The 15,003-nt window shown below is 42.6% G+C and overlaps 1 protein-coding gene across 2 annotated transcripts in view; it reads right to left on the reverse strand.

The window, feature by feature from the left end:
* ipo8 (importin 8) overlaps positions 1-15,003 on the reverse strand; it is a 96,517-nt gene that overhangs the window by 79,340 nt on the left and 2,174 nt on the right. For both annotated transcript variants that reach the window (XM_060903391.1, XM_060903390.1), the window contains exon 2: positions 2,476-2,557. In XM_060903391.1, coding sequence (XP_060759374.1) covers positions 2,476-2,557 — 82 coding nt within the window. The remainder of the gene's footprint in view (positions 1-2,475; positions 2,558-15,003) is intronic.

Genomic DNA, 15,003 nt, shown 5'->3' on the forward strand with positions numbered 1-15,003 from the left:
TGAATTTCACCGAACATTCTAGAATCTGCTTGACAATCCCGATGAAGAACTATTTTTCAATTATACCATTCAATTATATTTTTTCTGAAGTTTTCCCCTGAAAGCATAGAGTTATCTCCCTAGACCCGTTCTGATTGGCTGGCGCGGCGGTGACCGCATGCATTGACTGGAATTTCCATCTTCACGCCTAGAAAAAAGTGTGCATGTTCATTTCATGCTTCACGCGTGAAGTGTGCAGCGTGCAACGTGAACGCCGTTCTATGGCCCAGAGCAAGCCATGCTACGTTTGTCCACTTTTCTTTACACGCGTGTAGCGTGTAGTGTGCAGCATGCAGCGTGCAGCGTGAACCTTCTATGGCCCAGCTGCCTAAGTTAGCTTTCCCTCAGTGTTTGCTTTGAGAAACAAATTCTTTCAACTTGGCAATAAGGCTGCTGGGCCATAGAAGGTTCACGCTGCACGCTGCATGTTGCACGCTGCACGCTACACGTTCACGTGAAGAACCGGACCCTGGGCCATTAAACTTCATGCTTGGATGTTCACGTGTTGCGTCTGTTCTACTTTGACCGAGTAACCAACAATATGGACTCTTCGGATGACGACGATTGCCTCATTCTGCTTTTACTGAGACAGAGGAAGAGAAAAAGGAACAGAATTTGGAGCCGAGAACACTTCCTTCTGAGAGAAACCCGTGGTGAATTTCACCGAACATTCTAGAATCTGCTTGACAATCCCGATGAAGAACTATTTTTCAATTATACCATTCAATTATATTTTTTCTGAAGTTTTCCCCTGAAAGCATAGAGTTATCTCCCTAGACCCGTTCTGATTGGCTGGCGCGGCGGTGACCGCATGCATTGACTGGAAGTTCCGTCTTCACGCCGAGAAAAAAGTGTGCATGTTCATTTCATGCTTCACGCGTGAAGTGTGCAGCGTGCAGCGTGCAACGTGAACGCCGTTCTATGGCCCAGAGCAAGTCATGCTACGTTTGTCCACTTTTCTTTACACGCGTGTAGCGTGCAGCGTGCAGCGTGAACCTTCTATGGCCCAGCAGCCTAAGAGACCACAATGCAAAGGCAAAATACTACAACTGCTACTACAAATCTGTCACATCAACAAACCAGGGTACTTGCTACCGTTCCCTAACAACGCATGGCAAAGGGTAAAGTGTAGTGTTGCTACGAGTACTTGCTAAAGCCTCCGGTGGAAGATCCTCGATGTGCTGATAAGACATACAGTTCTATATAACACACAAGTGTCACGATAATCACAAAACAGATGCAAATTGTTAAAATACCTAATTTTTAAGCAATCATGTATTGATCTCTTCCGAATAGAATCTATGATAGCCTACCCTCTTTACCCTTTGCCTCTCGTTGCTAGGCGGCAGTTACATGAAAGCTTTCACAAGCAAATACATGACTGATATCACGCCGACTTTATGATTACATTTATGATTATCATGAATGTGTACTCTATGAGCGCTCTGGAGCGAGTGGCTTCCAAGATGGCCACGCAGACCGCAGTGTTACTATTTTTAGCATCATGTCGGAGCACTCTATAACTCTACGTACCTTTATCTTATGTCGTTTCTCAACACATGTTCTGACAGGAGGACTGTCTTTGGAGGGGTCGGCTTGTCCCAGGCGACTGCTGGATCCGGCATAGCTACTAGTAGACCCCCTCCGGAATACTGTAGGCACTGCTGATGGTAGTAACACACGTTTGTGCTGAACTGAACACCCAAGAGATTCTTTTAAGCTGGGAAGGGTGTCAAAACAATCCAAATCGAAGTGTTCAGAGCACAGGACGGATGTTGGTGAGGGCTCCCACTTGTCACGAGTGCGCCTGACTTGCTTCACCCACTTTGCATGCAGCTCGGGATCTCTGGGAAACTTGAATAAACTTACCCCATCCTTGTGGGTTTTGGAGCAAAAGCCGGCAGCACAACGCGAAGGCATAATAACTAATATATTATATTATAATATATATTATAATATATTATAATAATGTCTAATAAAAATACTAATAATGATAAACTGAACACCTGTCGCATCAACAACAAACTGGTAAGTTAGGAGGAAGGTTCTTTCGCTGACGTCATATAGCTCCTCCTCCTCTTTCGTCTCCTGGGTGCTGCAGCCCCGTCAAATTTGCCCAAATGGCCGCGTTTTTTATCATAACTTGTAAAATAGGCGCCTTCGTGAATTAATATATGGATCATCGGGAATTACTTTTTATGTTATAAAACATTGCCAAAGATGTCAAAAATGTGTCATCAGCCCTTTAAATTACGTATCAAATTTCTAATCAAACAAAATATGCCTAATTTAAAAAATATAGTTTTGACATCATAAATTCCAGCATACATTCATCACTGACAGGGTTTCTTTGTGGCTGAATCTCAAATGGAGTGTGTGTGTGTGTGTGTGTGTGTGTGTGTGTGTGTGTGTGTGTGTGTGTGTGTGTGTCCTTACCGGCCTGCCGTACAGGAAACTCCACCTGCTCCGACACGATGATCTGCAGCAGAGTCGGAGCAAAGTTGATGATCTTGTACGACTGGGAAGAAAAATAAAGTATGGATGGAACTTCTCAGACAAGTCGGCTGAACAGAACTCATTTCAGTGGCCTAAATATAGAAGACTAACTTCTAAGCGTTTCGATCTCCTCTGCATCACTAATGGAATGAAAACAACAATACATTTTTTTTTTTAAAGTACAAACAGCTGTTGCTGGCACCCTGTCCATCGCTCAAATCAGTTTGACAAATCTAAAGGAGCGGTCAAGAAAATCTATAATTTAGGCCAAACTAAAAAAAAAAGAAAAGGAAAAACAAACAAGAGTGCTCCGAGAGCACAAAATCCCTCGCTGGCAACTCGGCCATAACTCTGGTAAAATGCGGCTGAATTGAACAAAATTACAATATGTGTATTACCAACATACAGTTTCATAAAATTCCTCCAAAAATTGTGAGAGGAGTTGATTTCAGAAGGTGAGCACCCTTCCCGGGACAGACAGACAGACTGATGATCGCCACGACATCATTCCGCTTCGGGCCTTTTGTCCAGCAGGAGATAAAAATTGTGAGTGAAGTTGATTTCAGAAAGCAAGCACACCTTGATGAAATTGCCAAAGTATGAGTTTGTTAATAATCGAGGGCATAACTCTGGTAAAATTTACCCAAATTAAACGAAATTTCAATATGTGTATAACTGTCATATAACAAAGCCTTTTGCCAAGTTTGGTGAAATTCCTCCACAAATTGTGAGCGGAGTTGATTTCAGAAGAACGTTCACCCTCATGAAATTGTCAAAGTACAGGTTATTTAATGAAGGGTCAAAACTCGGGGAAAATTTTCACAAACGAAATTAAATCGCAATCTGCGCATTACCGTCACATAACGAGGCCTTTTACCAAGCTTCGAGAAATTCGTCCAAAAATTGAGAGAGTAGTTGATATCAGAAGGCGAGCGCACCTTCATGAAATTGTCAAAGTACGAGGTTGTTAATCAAGCGCTGTAACTCTGGTAAAACGTGACCAAATTGAACAAAATCTGCGTAGTACCAACACGTAACAAAGAATCCTGTCAAGTTTGGTGAAATTCCTCTAAAAATAGTGAGAGGAGTTGATTTCAGAAGGAAAACACACTCATGAAATTGTCAAAGTATAATTTTGTTAATCAAGGGCTGTAACTCGGGTAAAATGTGACTGAATTGAATTAAATTACAATATGCGTATTACCGACATTTAACAAAGAATCCTGCCAAGTTTTGTGAAATTCCACCAAAAACTATGAGAGGAGTTGATTTCAGAAAGTGAGCACCCTTCCTGGGACGGACGGACAGAAGGACGGACATCGCTACGACATAATCCCTTTTCGGGCCTTTTGGCCAGCAGGGGATAAAAAACGACTCCATATTTCTTGTGTCACAAAACACAGTGGTTAAACATTTCTCTCTCTCTCTCTCTCTGGGGCTCTACGTGTCCTGTATTTCCCATAGAATGACTCTCCTCATGGATTAACTGCAGTCTTTAAGTCAGCAAGAAAAAAAAAATCAATTATAGATCATCTCAGATCACATTAAACCTACACAAGACTTACGATATTCAGTATAAAACCACCCTGTGATCATCAACATCACAGCTGTTCAGAGGCATCACTTCTATTCAAGTCCTTTTATATATATCCATACACACAACCCCGATTCCAAAAAAGTTGGGACAAAGTACAAATTGTAAATAAAAACGGAATGCAATAATTTACAAATCTCAAAAACTGATATTGTATTCACAATAGAACGTAGACAACATATCAAATTTCGAAAGTGAGACATTTTGAAATTTCATGCCAAATATTGGCTCATTTGAAATTTCATGACAGCAACACATCTCAAAAAAGTTGGGACGGGGCAATAAGAGGCTGGAAAAGTTAAAGGTACAAAAAAGGAACAGCTGGAGGACCAAATTGCAACTCATTAGGTCAATTGGCAATAGGTCATTAACATGACTGGGTATAAAAAGAGCATCTTGGAGTGGCAGCGGCTCTCAGAAGTAAAGATGGGAAGAGGATCACCAATCCCCCTAATTCTGCGCCGACAAATAGTGGAGCAATATCAGAAAGGAGTTCGACAGTGTAAAATTGCAAAGAGTTTGAACATATCATCATCATCTACAGTGCATAATATCATCAAAAGATTCAGAGAATCTGGAAGAATCTCTGTGCGTAAGGGTCAAGGCCGGAAAACCATACTGGGTGCCCGTGATCTTCGGGCCCTTAGACGGCACTGCATCACATACAGGCATGCTTCTGTATTGGAAATCACAAAATGGGCTCAGGAATATTTCCAGAGAACATTATCTGTGAACACAATTCACCGTGCCATCTGCCGTTGCCAGCTAAAACTCTATAGTTCAAAGAAGAAGCCGTATCTAAACATGATCCAGAAGTGCAGACGTCTTCTCTGGGCCAAGGCTCATTTAAAATGGACTGTGGCAAAGTGGAAAACTGTTCTGTGGTCAGACGAATCAAAATTTGAAGTTCTTTATGGAAATCAGGGACGCCGTGTCATTCAGACTAAAGAGGAGAAGGACGACCCAAGTTGTTATCAGCGCTCAGTTCAGAAGCCTGCATCTCTGATGGTATGGGGTTGCATTAGTGCGTGTGGCATGGGCAGCTTACACATCTGGAAAGACACCATCAAGCTGAAAGGTCTATCCAGGTTCTAGAGCAACATATGCTCCCATCCAGACGACGTGTCTTTCAGGGAAGACCTTGCATTTTCCAACATGACAATGCCAAACCACATACTGCATCAATTACAGCATCATGGCTGCGTAGAAGAAGGGTCCGGGTACTGAACTGGCCAGCCTGCAGTCCAGATCTTTCACCCATAGAAAACATTTGGCGCATCATAAAACGGAAGATACGACAAAAAAAGACCTAAGACAGTTGAGCAACTAGAATCCTACATTAGACAAGAATGGGTTAACATTCCTATCCCTAAACTTGAGCAACTTGTCTCCTCAGTCCCCAGACGTTTACAGACTGTTGTAAAGAGAAAAGGGGATGTCTCACAGTGGTAAACATGGCCTTGTCCCAACTTTGAGATGTGTTGTTGTCATGAAATTTAAAATCACCTAATTTTTCTCTTTAAATGATACATTTTCTCAGTTTAAACATTTGATATGTCATCTATGTTCTATTCTGAATAAAATATGGAATTTTGAAACTTCCACATCATTGCATTCCGTTTTTATTTACAATTTGTACTTTGTCCCAACTTTTTTGGAATCGGGGTTGTGTGTGTGCATATATGTATATATATATACCACCATGTCACTTCAGACAGGAGACAGGGTGTGTACACGGGCGCAGATAGAGGGGGGGACGGGGGGATTCGTCCCACCCAGATTTAAATTCACCTCGTTCGGTCCCCCCCACTTACAGGGAGGAAAAAATGTCTATGCTGTCTTTCTTTGCATAAGGCAAACCTCACGGAAAAATCAAAAGACTAATTACCATTCGGTTTATTGAGGTGCACAGCAGTACATACATAGTTGCAACTGCGCAGACTGCACAGGTTGCGAGCTCGAGCTTGGTTGCTATGGTTACCTACAACAAGTTTGACAGGCATATCGGGGACAGCTCCTCCTAGTTCAGGACCCCAACACGGCATGATGAAGGGTGCCAAAAGGCAGAAAATGATTGCATCGTTTTTTCAAAAAAAAAAACGACTGTAAGTAAACTGTGCCTTACTTTATCATATCACCTTGCAATTTTTTGATAGTCTGTTCAAAGTAATGTCGTAGTGAAAGTAAAATCGTACGGAGTAGAGAAGCCTTTCTGGTAGCCTCCTTCTTTCTGTGGCAGCCTGTAGATACAGTGCTCAGAAGGCAGTTTTAATGTTTAATCTGGCGTTCCCTGCCATAATTTCAGCGAGCATATTGTTTCATAAGGAAACTTTGCGAAGAGTTGTTGACTGACTGCCGTTCACGCAACACACAGGCATAGTTAGAAAGTCAGGATGCACTGGTTTACACTTTACACACACACACGTAGCCCAGCCTCTCGCTATGTTTAACAGTTGGAACTTAGCGGTTTTAAAACTAGTTTTGCAGTTTTGCAATTTCTGTGCGTGATGATAATGTGTAAACTTTGGATTTCCATAGGCTATGTTAAAATGCTATCATTGTCCTGGCCTGCAGGTAGTTCCTGGTGATGGCAGCGAGGGAGGTGAAATAACATGTATACACACTACCGTTCAAAAGTTTGGGGTCACCCAGACAATTTTGTGTTTTCCATGAAAAGTCACACTTTTATTTACCACCATAAGTTGTAAAATGAATAGAAAATATAGTCGAGACATTTTTCTGGCCATTTTGAGCATTTAATCAACCCCACAAATGTGATGCTCCAGAAACTCAATCTGCTCAAAGGAAGGTCAGTTTTATAGCTTCTCTAAAGAGCTCAACTGTTTTCAGCTGTGCTAACATGATTGTACAAGGGTTTTCTAATCATCCATTAGCCTTCTGAGGCAATGAGCAAACACATTGTACCATTAGAACACTGGAGTGAGAGTTGCTGGAAATGGGCCTCTATACACCTATGGAGATATTGCACCAAAAACCAGACATTTGCAGCTAGAATAGTCATTTACCACATTAGCAATGTATAGAGTGGATTTCTGATTAGTTTAAAGTGATCTTCATTGAACAGTGCTTTTCTTTCAAAAATAAGGACATTTCAAAGTGACCCCAAACTTTTGAACAGTAGTGTATATATATATTAGTGCTGTCAAAAATGTCGCGTTATTAACGCGTTAACTTGACTCAATTTTAACGGCGATAATTTTTTTTATCGCGAGATTAACGCTCTGTGACATGATGTAGGTTTTTCATAAGCTTTTGAAACTGCCAGGAACTTGGAACAGAGACTTTGCTTAGAAAAACGATAGCAGCTAGCACAGCGCAGCCAGAGTCCTCTGCCCTCCTCCCTCAAAGAACCAGCGCGGGCAGGGCGCGCTAGTAGAGATGGGATTTATGGCTCTTTGATGGGATCCGCATCTTTGTGATCCGTTCTTTGAAAAGAGTCGTTCAAAAGACTGGCTCATTTGGCTCTTTTTAAATATTTATTCAGTTTTAAGAAGACAGCGTCTAAAGAAGCCAGATCCCTCTGAACTGTAAACTCAATGCTATCCCAGAAATCCTTCCTGTAATATGCAAATTTGGCCGCCTCTGATTGGACAGCGCGACGCATCAACAGGCGGAAAGTGTAAAAGTACAAAATGTGTTAAGTGAGCTGAAACAGTAAAGATCAGATTCAATGCAATATTTATCAACGAACAACTTAAAGTTAATATAATAGTGTACTTTATATTATAATCAAGCATGTCAAGCCTACCGTCACTGTGTAACCTGTCTCTCTGATAGACTAACTCAAGCAGTAGATCACTTCACTCATGGTTCTCTTGTTAGTCTCGGGACGAAGAGCCCCGGTGCTCAGCTTAGGTTTCAGTTTGCAGTGGCTGTGTCAAGACGTGTTATGCTTTGCAATAAGAAAAACATTGGTACAAAACAAGCCCATTCACTTTTTTATGCTGGTAAGAGAATTACAATGGTTTTTTGTGTGACAAAGATGTGCGATTAAATTGCGATTAATCGCGAGTTAACTATGACAGTCGCGACATTAATCGCAATTAAATATTTTAATCGCTTGACAGCACTATATATATATATATATATATATATATATATATATATATATATATACATACACACACACACACACACATACATACATATATACACAAAATGGAATCATTTGCTGACAGCTCAGTCCCCCCCAGTTCAAAAATCCTATCTGCGCCCCTGGATGTGTATATTATCTACGATTATTCCACATGCATCGAAAATAACAGGAAATCCCAGAGGTTTTTCAGTAATAGTGTAATTACTTTATGATTGGACAAATTTAAAGCCTCTGGACGGAATATGAATGTTAGGAACGATGAACGGGTTTTGCATAGTGTGATAAAACACATCGTCGAACACCGATGTGGCACCCGGGACAAACCACGACACCGGACGCAAAGTCTAGCACGTCTGGTTTCTTTTGGATTTTCTTGCCTAGTTTGACGACTCCGACGTCATTCCTTAATAGCTGTAGGACTGAGGACGAATGATTGACAGCTTCCTGACCCTCCTCCCTGATGACATGAGTGAGTGATGATTGGTTGTGATCGAACTTGTCTCTAAGTAAGAATTTATAGCACTGTGATCGCATAATCTGACATAATAACCATCGAGAAAAGACAAAAACATCGTCTAGGCTGAGCTGATCCTGGTATAACTCCACCCCCTGTATAAAACTAACCCAGTCCGAATAAGGCTTACGACGAACAGACTGAACGTTCTTTCGTCACACTGTTTGTCTTTCCTCTTCTATGCCTAAAATGTATACTGCCACTATCCAGTGTCACTCAGATGATAAACAGGTTCCCTTTTTCGTCTGCGTTTCTTCTACATGTCGTTTCAGAGAGTTTTTCTTCGCCGCTTGTTCTACATCCGGGTTTCTGTCAGGCTTGGATGCAACAGCACAAATATTGTTAGAACGCTTTGCTGTGCAGATACAATTAAAAACTGACTCTGAAGAGTTCATTACTTTTTTTTTCCCCTAACGTATTAGCTAACACACTCGTCACACCATTTTTTAAAAATTATTCTTACAAACTGTTTCGTATTTGACTAAAGATGCTCCTGGAAACACAGTATAAGCGCCATCTACCGTGTTACCATGTCATCCTGGTCGCAACCTTCTCCAACTCCTCCCCTCCAGCAGGCGCTATAGAGCACTGCGAACCAGAACCACCAGACATAACAGCAGCTTCTTTCCACGTGCCACTTGTACCTGTTGTAAATCCTGACTGTCGTGTATATTTTTATTTTAATATATTGTGTCTTGTCTGTAAATATCCTGCATATTGTCTGTATATGGTGTACAGTGGGGCAAAAAAGTATTTAGTCAGCCACCAATTGTGCAAGTTCTCCCACTTAAAAAGATGAGAGAGGCCTGTAATTTTCATCATAGGTACACTTCAACTATGAGAGACAGAATGGGGGGAAAGAATCCAGGAAATCACATTGTAGGATTTTTAATGAATTAATTGGTAAATTCCTCGGTAAAATAAGTATTTGGTCACCTACAAACAAGCAAGATTTCTGGCTCTCACAGACCTGTAACAACTTCTTTAAGAGGCTCCTCTGTCCTCCACTCGTTACCTGTATTAATGGCACCTGTTTGAACTCGTTATCAGTATAAAAGACACCTGTCCACAACCTCAAACAGTCACACTCCAAACTCCACTATGGCCAAGACCAAAGAGCTGTCAAAGGACACCAGAAACAAAATTGTAGACCTGCACCAGGCTGGGAAGACTGAATCTGCAATAGGTAAGCAGCTTGGTGTGAAGAAATCAACTGTGGGAGCAATTATTAGAAAATGGAAGACATACAAGACCACTGATAATCTCCCTCGATCTGGGGCTCCACGCAAGATCTCACCCTGTGGGGTCAAAATGATCACAAGAACGGTGAGCAAAAATCCCAGAACCACACGGGGGGACCTAGTGAATGACCTGCAGAGAGCTGGGACCAAAGTAACAAAGGCTACCATCAGTAACACACTACGCCGCCAGGGACTCAAATCCTGCAGTGCCAGACGTGTCCCCCTGCTTAAGCCAGTACATGTCCAGGCCCGTCTGAAGTTTGCTAGAGAGCATTTGGATGATCCAGAAGAGGACTGGGAGAATGTCATATGGTCAGATGAAACCAAAATAGAACTTTTTGGTAAAAACTCAACTTGTCGTGTTTGGAGGAAAAAGAATGCTGAGTTGCATCCAAAGAACACCATACCTACTGTGAAGCATGGGGGTGGAAACATCATGCTTTGGGGCTGTTTTTCTGCAAAGGGACCAGGACGACTGATCCGTGTAAAGGAAAGAATGAATGGGGCCATGTATTGTGAGATTTTGAGTGAAAACCTCCTTCCATCAGCAAGGGCATTGAAGATGAAACGTGGCTGGGTCTTTCAGCATGACAATGATCCCAAACACACCACCCGGGCAACGAAGGAGTGGCTTCGTAAGAAGCATTTCAAGGTCCTGGAGTGGCCTAGCCAGTCTCCAGATCTCAACCCCATAGAAAATCTTTGGAGGGAGTTGAAAGTCCGTGTTGCCCAGCGACAGCCCCAAAACATCACTGCTCTAGAGGAGATCTGCATGGAGGAATGGGCCAAAATACCAGCAACAGTGTGTGAAAACCTTGTGAAGACTTACAGAAAACGTTTGATGTCTGTCATTGCCAACAAAGGGTATATAACAAAGTATTGAGATGAACTTTTGTTATTGACCAAATACTTATTTTCCACCATAATTTGCAAATAAATTCTTTAAAAATCAGACAGACAATGTGATTTTCTGGATTTTTTTTTCTCATTTTGTCCCTCATAGTTGAAGTGTACCTATGATGAAAATTACAGGCCTCTCTCATCTTTTTAAGTGGGAGAACTTGCACAATTGGTGACTGACTAAATACTTTTTGCCCCACTGTATATACTGTTTATATTATTGATAATATACATATTCATAATGTATATTAGAGCTATTGTATGGGTCAAAACAGTGGTGCAGTGGTTAGCACTGTCGCCTCACGCCAAGAAGGTTCCGGGTTCGAATCTCATGGCCGACGGGACCTTTCTGTGTGGAGTTTGCATGTTCTCTCCAGGTGTGTGCCAGTTTCCCCTGTGGTTCAAAGACATGCAAATTAGGTAAAATACCCAGCCACTGGGGTTGTACAAGCCAGCGCGTATTTAGTCCCAATCCCAAGCCTGGATAGACTGGGGAGGGTTGCGTCAGGAAGGGCATCCGGTATAAAACCTATGCCAAATCAAACACGCGGATCATGACCGCTGTAGCGACCCCTAAGGGGATCAGAAGATTATAGATATTGTATAATACAGATATTTTAGACATATTGTGTATAATATAGGTATTGTATATTATAGTTATGAGGGGACGTCAAAAAGTTCTCGGCCTCACCCAGAAAACGTCACAGGACAAAGATTGTCCTCGGTGTTGTAGTCAAGTCACTAAACCTCAAGTCCGAGTCCAGGCTCGAGTCCCCAGTGTTCAAGTCCGAGTCATTAAAGAAAATTTCAAGTTGAGCCCGACAAAAGCCCCGCCCACTATCAACAGGGCAATCAACATAGCGTGCCACTTCCTTCTCTGGGTGGAGTCTTGCCAAATGACGATTGAAGTTCGAGGTCGTCCCCTCGATAGTTCTTCTACATATGGAACACATAGTAGTGCATTTTTTCCCACTGCACGAGAAGTCTGTAGAAGCAAAGTGGACAATCCTAGCGGCGTCTCTCCAGGCATTTTAGCGCCGTTAACGTTAGTTTGTTCCTGAACGTGACGTATGAACAGGTGAATGTGCATCTCTTGCACAAAAGTAGCCTAAAAATGAATGCAAATATCGTATGCCAAATTATCGTGGCATGTTACAAAAAATTAAGAAAAAATCCAAGTCCTTGTCTCCAATTTACGAGTCCGAATGCAGTTAATGCACGAGTCCAAGTCAAGTCACGAGTCCTGGACTCGAGTACTACAAGACTAATTGTCCCTGCATTATTTTTCTACAGAGTCTCGTTGAACTTCAATGCACTTGGTCTACCGATGTTCAAGCTTAGCTACCTCTTCGCAGAAGAAGGAGGTCACATCCTGAGTCTCCAGATCCTCCTCAACAGCATGGACGACTTCATCATCATCATTACTCTGAAAATGGTGACCACGCGAGTTGGATTTCAGTTTGGGAAACAGATAGAAGTCAGGCGGTGCCAGGTCGGGGGAGTAAAGTGCACGGGGCAACAGTTCAAAGCCTCAGAGCTGCTGCTTCCCCTGCCACCTGTGCTGTGTGGACGGGCGCATTGTCCTGGAGCAACAGCATGCCAGCTCGAATCGTTCTTTCCTCTCCTTTTTTCTTTGATTCCTTCTTTTATTGAGTTTTTGTGGACAGTCAGTCATGTAAGGCTTTATAGTATACAGTTATGCCCCAAATGGGAGTTAAGGCCAATTTATGCTGACAACCCAGTCCTCGCAGATGGCGTCGCAGACAGCATCTGCATAGCCCCCCCACCTTCGCAGACGCTCTGCGCGCACCTCCCAAAAATTGTGACCACCGCAGAAGCCTCGCAGACAGCGTCGCAGACAAGAGGGCTCTGATTGGTCCACTCTACATCCGCTGTACACGCACTTCCGCTTCCCTACTTACCCGGTTTGGTTTGTTTTCACGACCACCATTTTTAAAAACACGAGCGAAGATGGAGCAGCACGAAGAGTGGTTGATCGAGGAAGTGAGGAAGTACGTACATCTATACGACTCCAGTTCTAGTCATTATAAGTAACCGGAGGATAAACACTCCACTAACCACACCCACCAACTACTCCTAGCGATTTCGCGACTTCGCGCCCGCTTGCGTTGTGGCGGTGAATAACATCGCGCACGCCTATTACTCCCCGCTCAACGATAAATTACAACTGTCTGCAAAAAGCTATCTGCGAAAGCCTTGTCGCAAGAGCATGCAGAGGCCCTAACGCCCCTTGTTTCTGATGCCCCTTTTCCACCAAAGCAGTTCCAGGGCTGGTTCGGGGCCAGTGCTTAGTTTGGAACCGGGTTTTCTGTTTCCACTGACAAAGAACTGGCTCTGGGGCCAGAAAAACCGGTTCCAGGCTAGCACCAACTCTCTGCTGGGCCAGAGGAAAGAACCGCTTATGTCAGCGGGGGGGCGGAGTTGTTAAGACCGACAACAATAATAACACCACGAAAAGTCGCCATTTTTAAGCGACGAGAAGCAGCAGCTGTACAAACGCGAAGTCATCCATTATTATTGTTGTTGCTGCTGCTTCTTCCGCGTTGTTTTTGCTTCGATATTCGTGCCAAGGTTTATGCAAACGTAGCGATGTAACTGACGTATACAGCGACGTAATGACGTGTATAACGACGTAACTGACGTATACAGCGACGTAATGACGTGTATAACGACGTAACTGACGTATACAGCGACGTAACGATGTGTATAACGACGTAACTGACGTATACAGCGACGTAACGATGTGTATAACGACGTAACTGACGTATACAGCGACGTAATGACGTATATAACGACGTAACTGACGTATACAGCGACGTAATGACGTGTCTTCTCTTAGCACCGCGAGCGATGGAAAAGCAAGCTGGTTCTCAGCTGGCTCACAAGTTGAACGAGTTGTGAACCAGCACCGGCTTCGAACCAGCCCTGGAACTGATTTGGTGGAAAAGGGGTATGAGTGAAGCCGAGAACTTTTTGAAGTAGATTGTATATTTATTAGTGCTGTCAAAAATGTCGCGTTATTAACGCGTTAACTTGACTCAATTTTAACGGCGATAATTTTTTTATCGCGAGATTAACGCTCTGTGACATGATGTAGGTTTTTCATAAGCTTTGGAAACTGCCAGGAACTTGGAACAGAGACTTTGCTTAGAAAACCGATAGCAGCTAGACTGTAATGTCACGCCCCGCACAGCCAGAGTCCTCTGCGCCCCCCCAAAGAACCAGCGCGGGCAGGGCGCGCTAGTAGAGATGGGATTTATGGCTCTTTGATGGGATCCGCATCTTTGTGATCCGTTCTTTGAAAAGAGTCGTTCAAAAGACTGGCTCATTTGGCTCTTTTTAAATATTTATTCAGTTTTAAGAAGACAGCGTCTAAAGAAGCCAGATCCCTCTGAACTGTAAACTCAATACTATCCCAGAAATCCTTCCTGTAATATGCAAATTTGGCCGCCTCTGATTGGACAGCGCGACGCATCAACAGGCAGAAAGTGTAAAAGTACAAAATGTGTTAAGTGAGCTGAAACAGTAAAGCTCAGATTCAATGCAATATTTATCAACGAACAACTTAAACTTAATATAATAGTGTACTTTATATTATAATCAAGCATGTCAAGCCTACCGTCACTGTGTAATCTATCTCTCTGATTAGAGTTGTAGACACTCAAGCAGTAGATCATTTCACTCATGGTTCTCTTGCTAGCCCCGCGCCGGTGCTCGGCTTAGGTTTCACTTTGCAGTGGCTGTGTCAAGACGTGTTATGCTTTGCAATAAAAAAAAAAAACCATTGGTACAAGGCAAGCCCGTTCACTTTTTTATGCTGATAAGAGAATTACAATGGTTTTTTATGTGACAAAAATGTGTGATTAAATTGCGATTAATCGCGAGTTAACTATGACTGTCGTGACATTAATCGCGATTAAATATTTTAATCGCTTGACAGCACTAATATTTATTATATTGTATAATGTCTATGTTGTACATACTGTACATTGTTTTTTTTTCTTCTTATATTACATATACATAACTTACAGTGGCATGCAAAAGTTTGGGCACCCTTACTGAAAATGTCTGTTACTGTGAA

The sequence above is a fragment of the Neoarius graeffei genome, chromosome 21 (assembly GCF_027579695.1).
Source record: "Neoarius graeffei isolate fNeoGra1 chromosome 21, fNeoGra1.pri, whole genome shotgun sequence".
NCBI classification, from domain to species: Eukaryota; Metazoa; Chordata; class Actinopteri; order Siluriformes; family Ariidae; genus Neoarius; species Neoarius graeffei.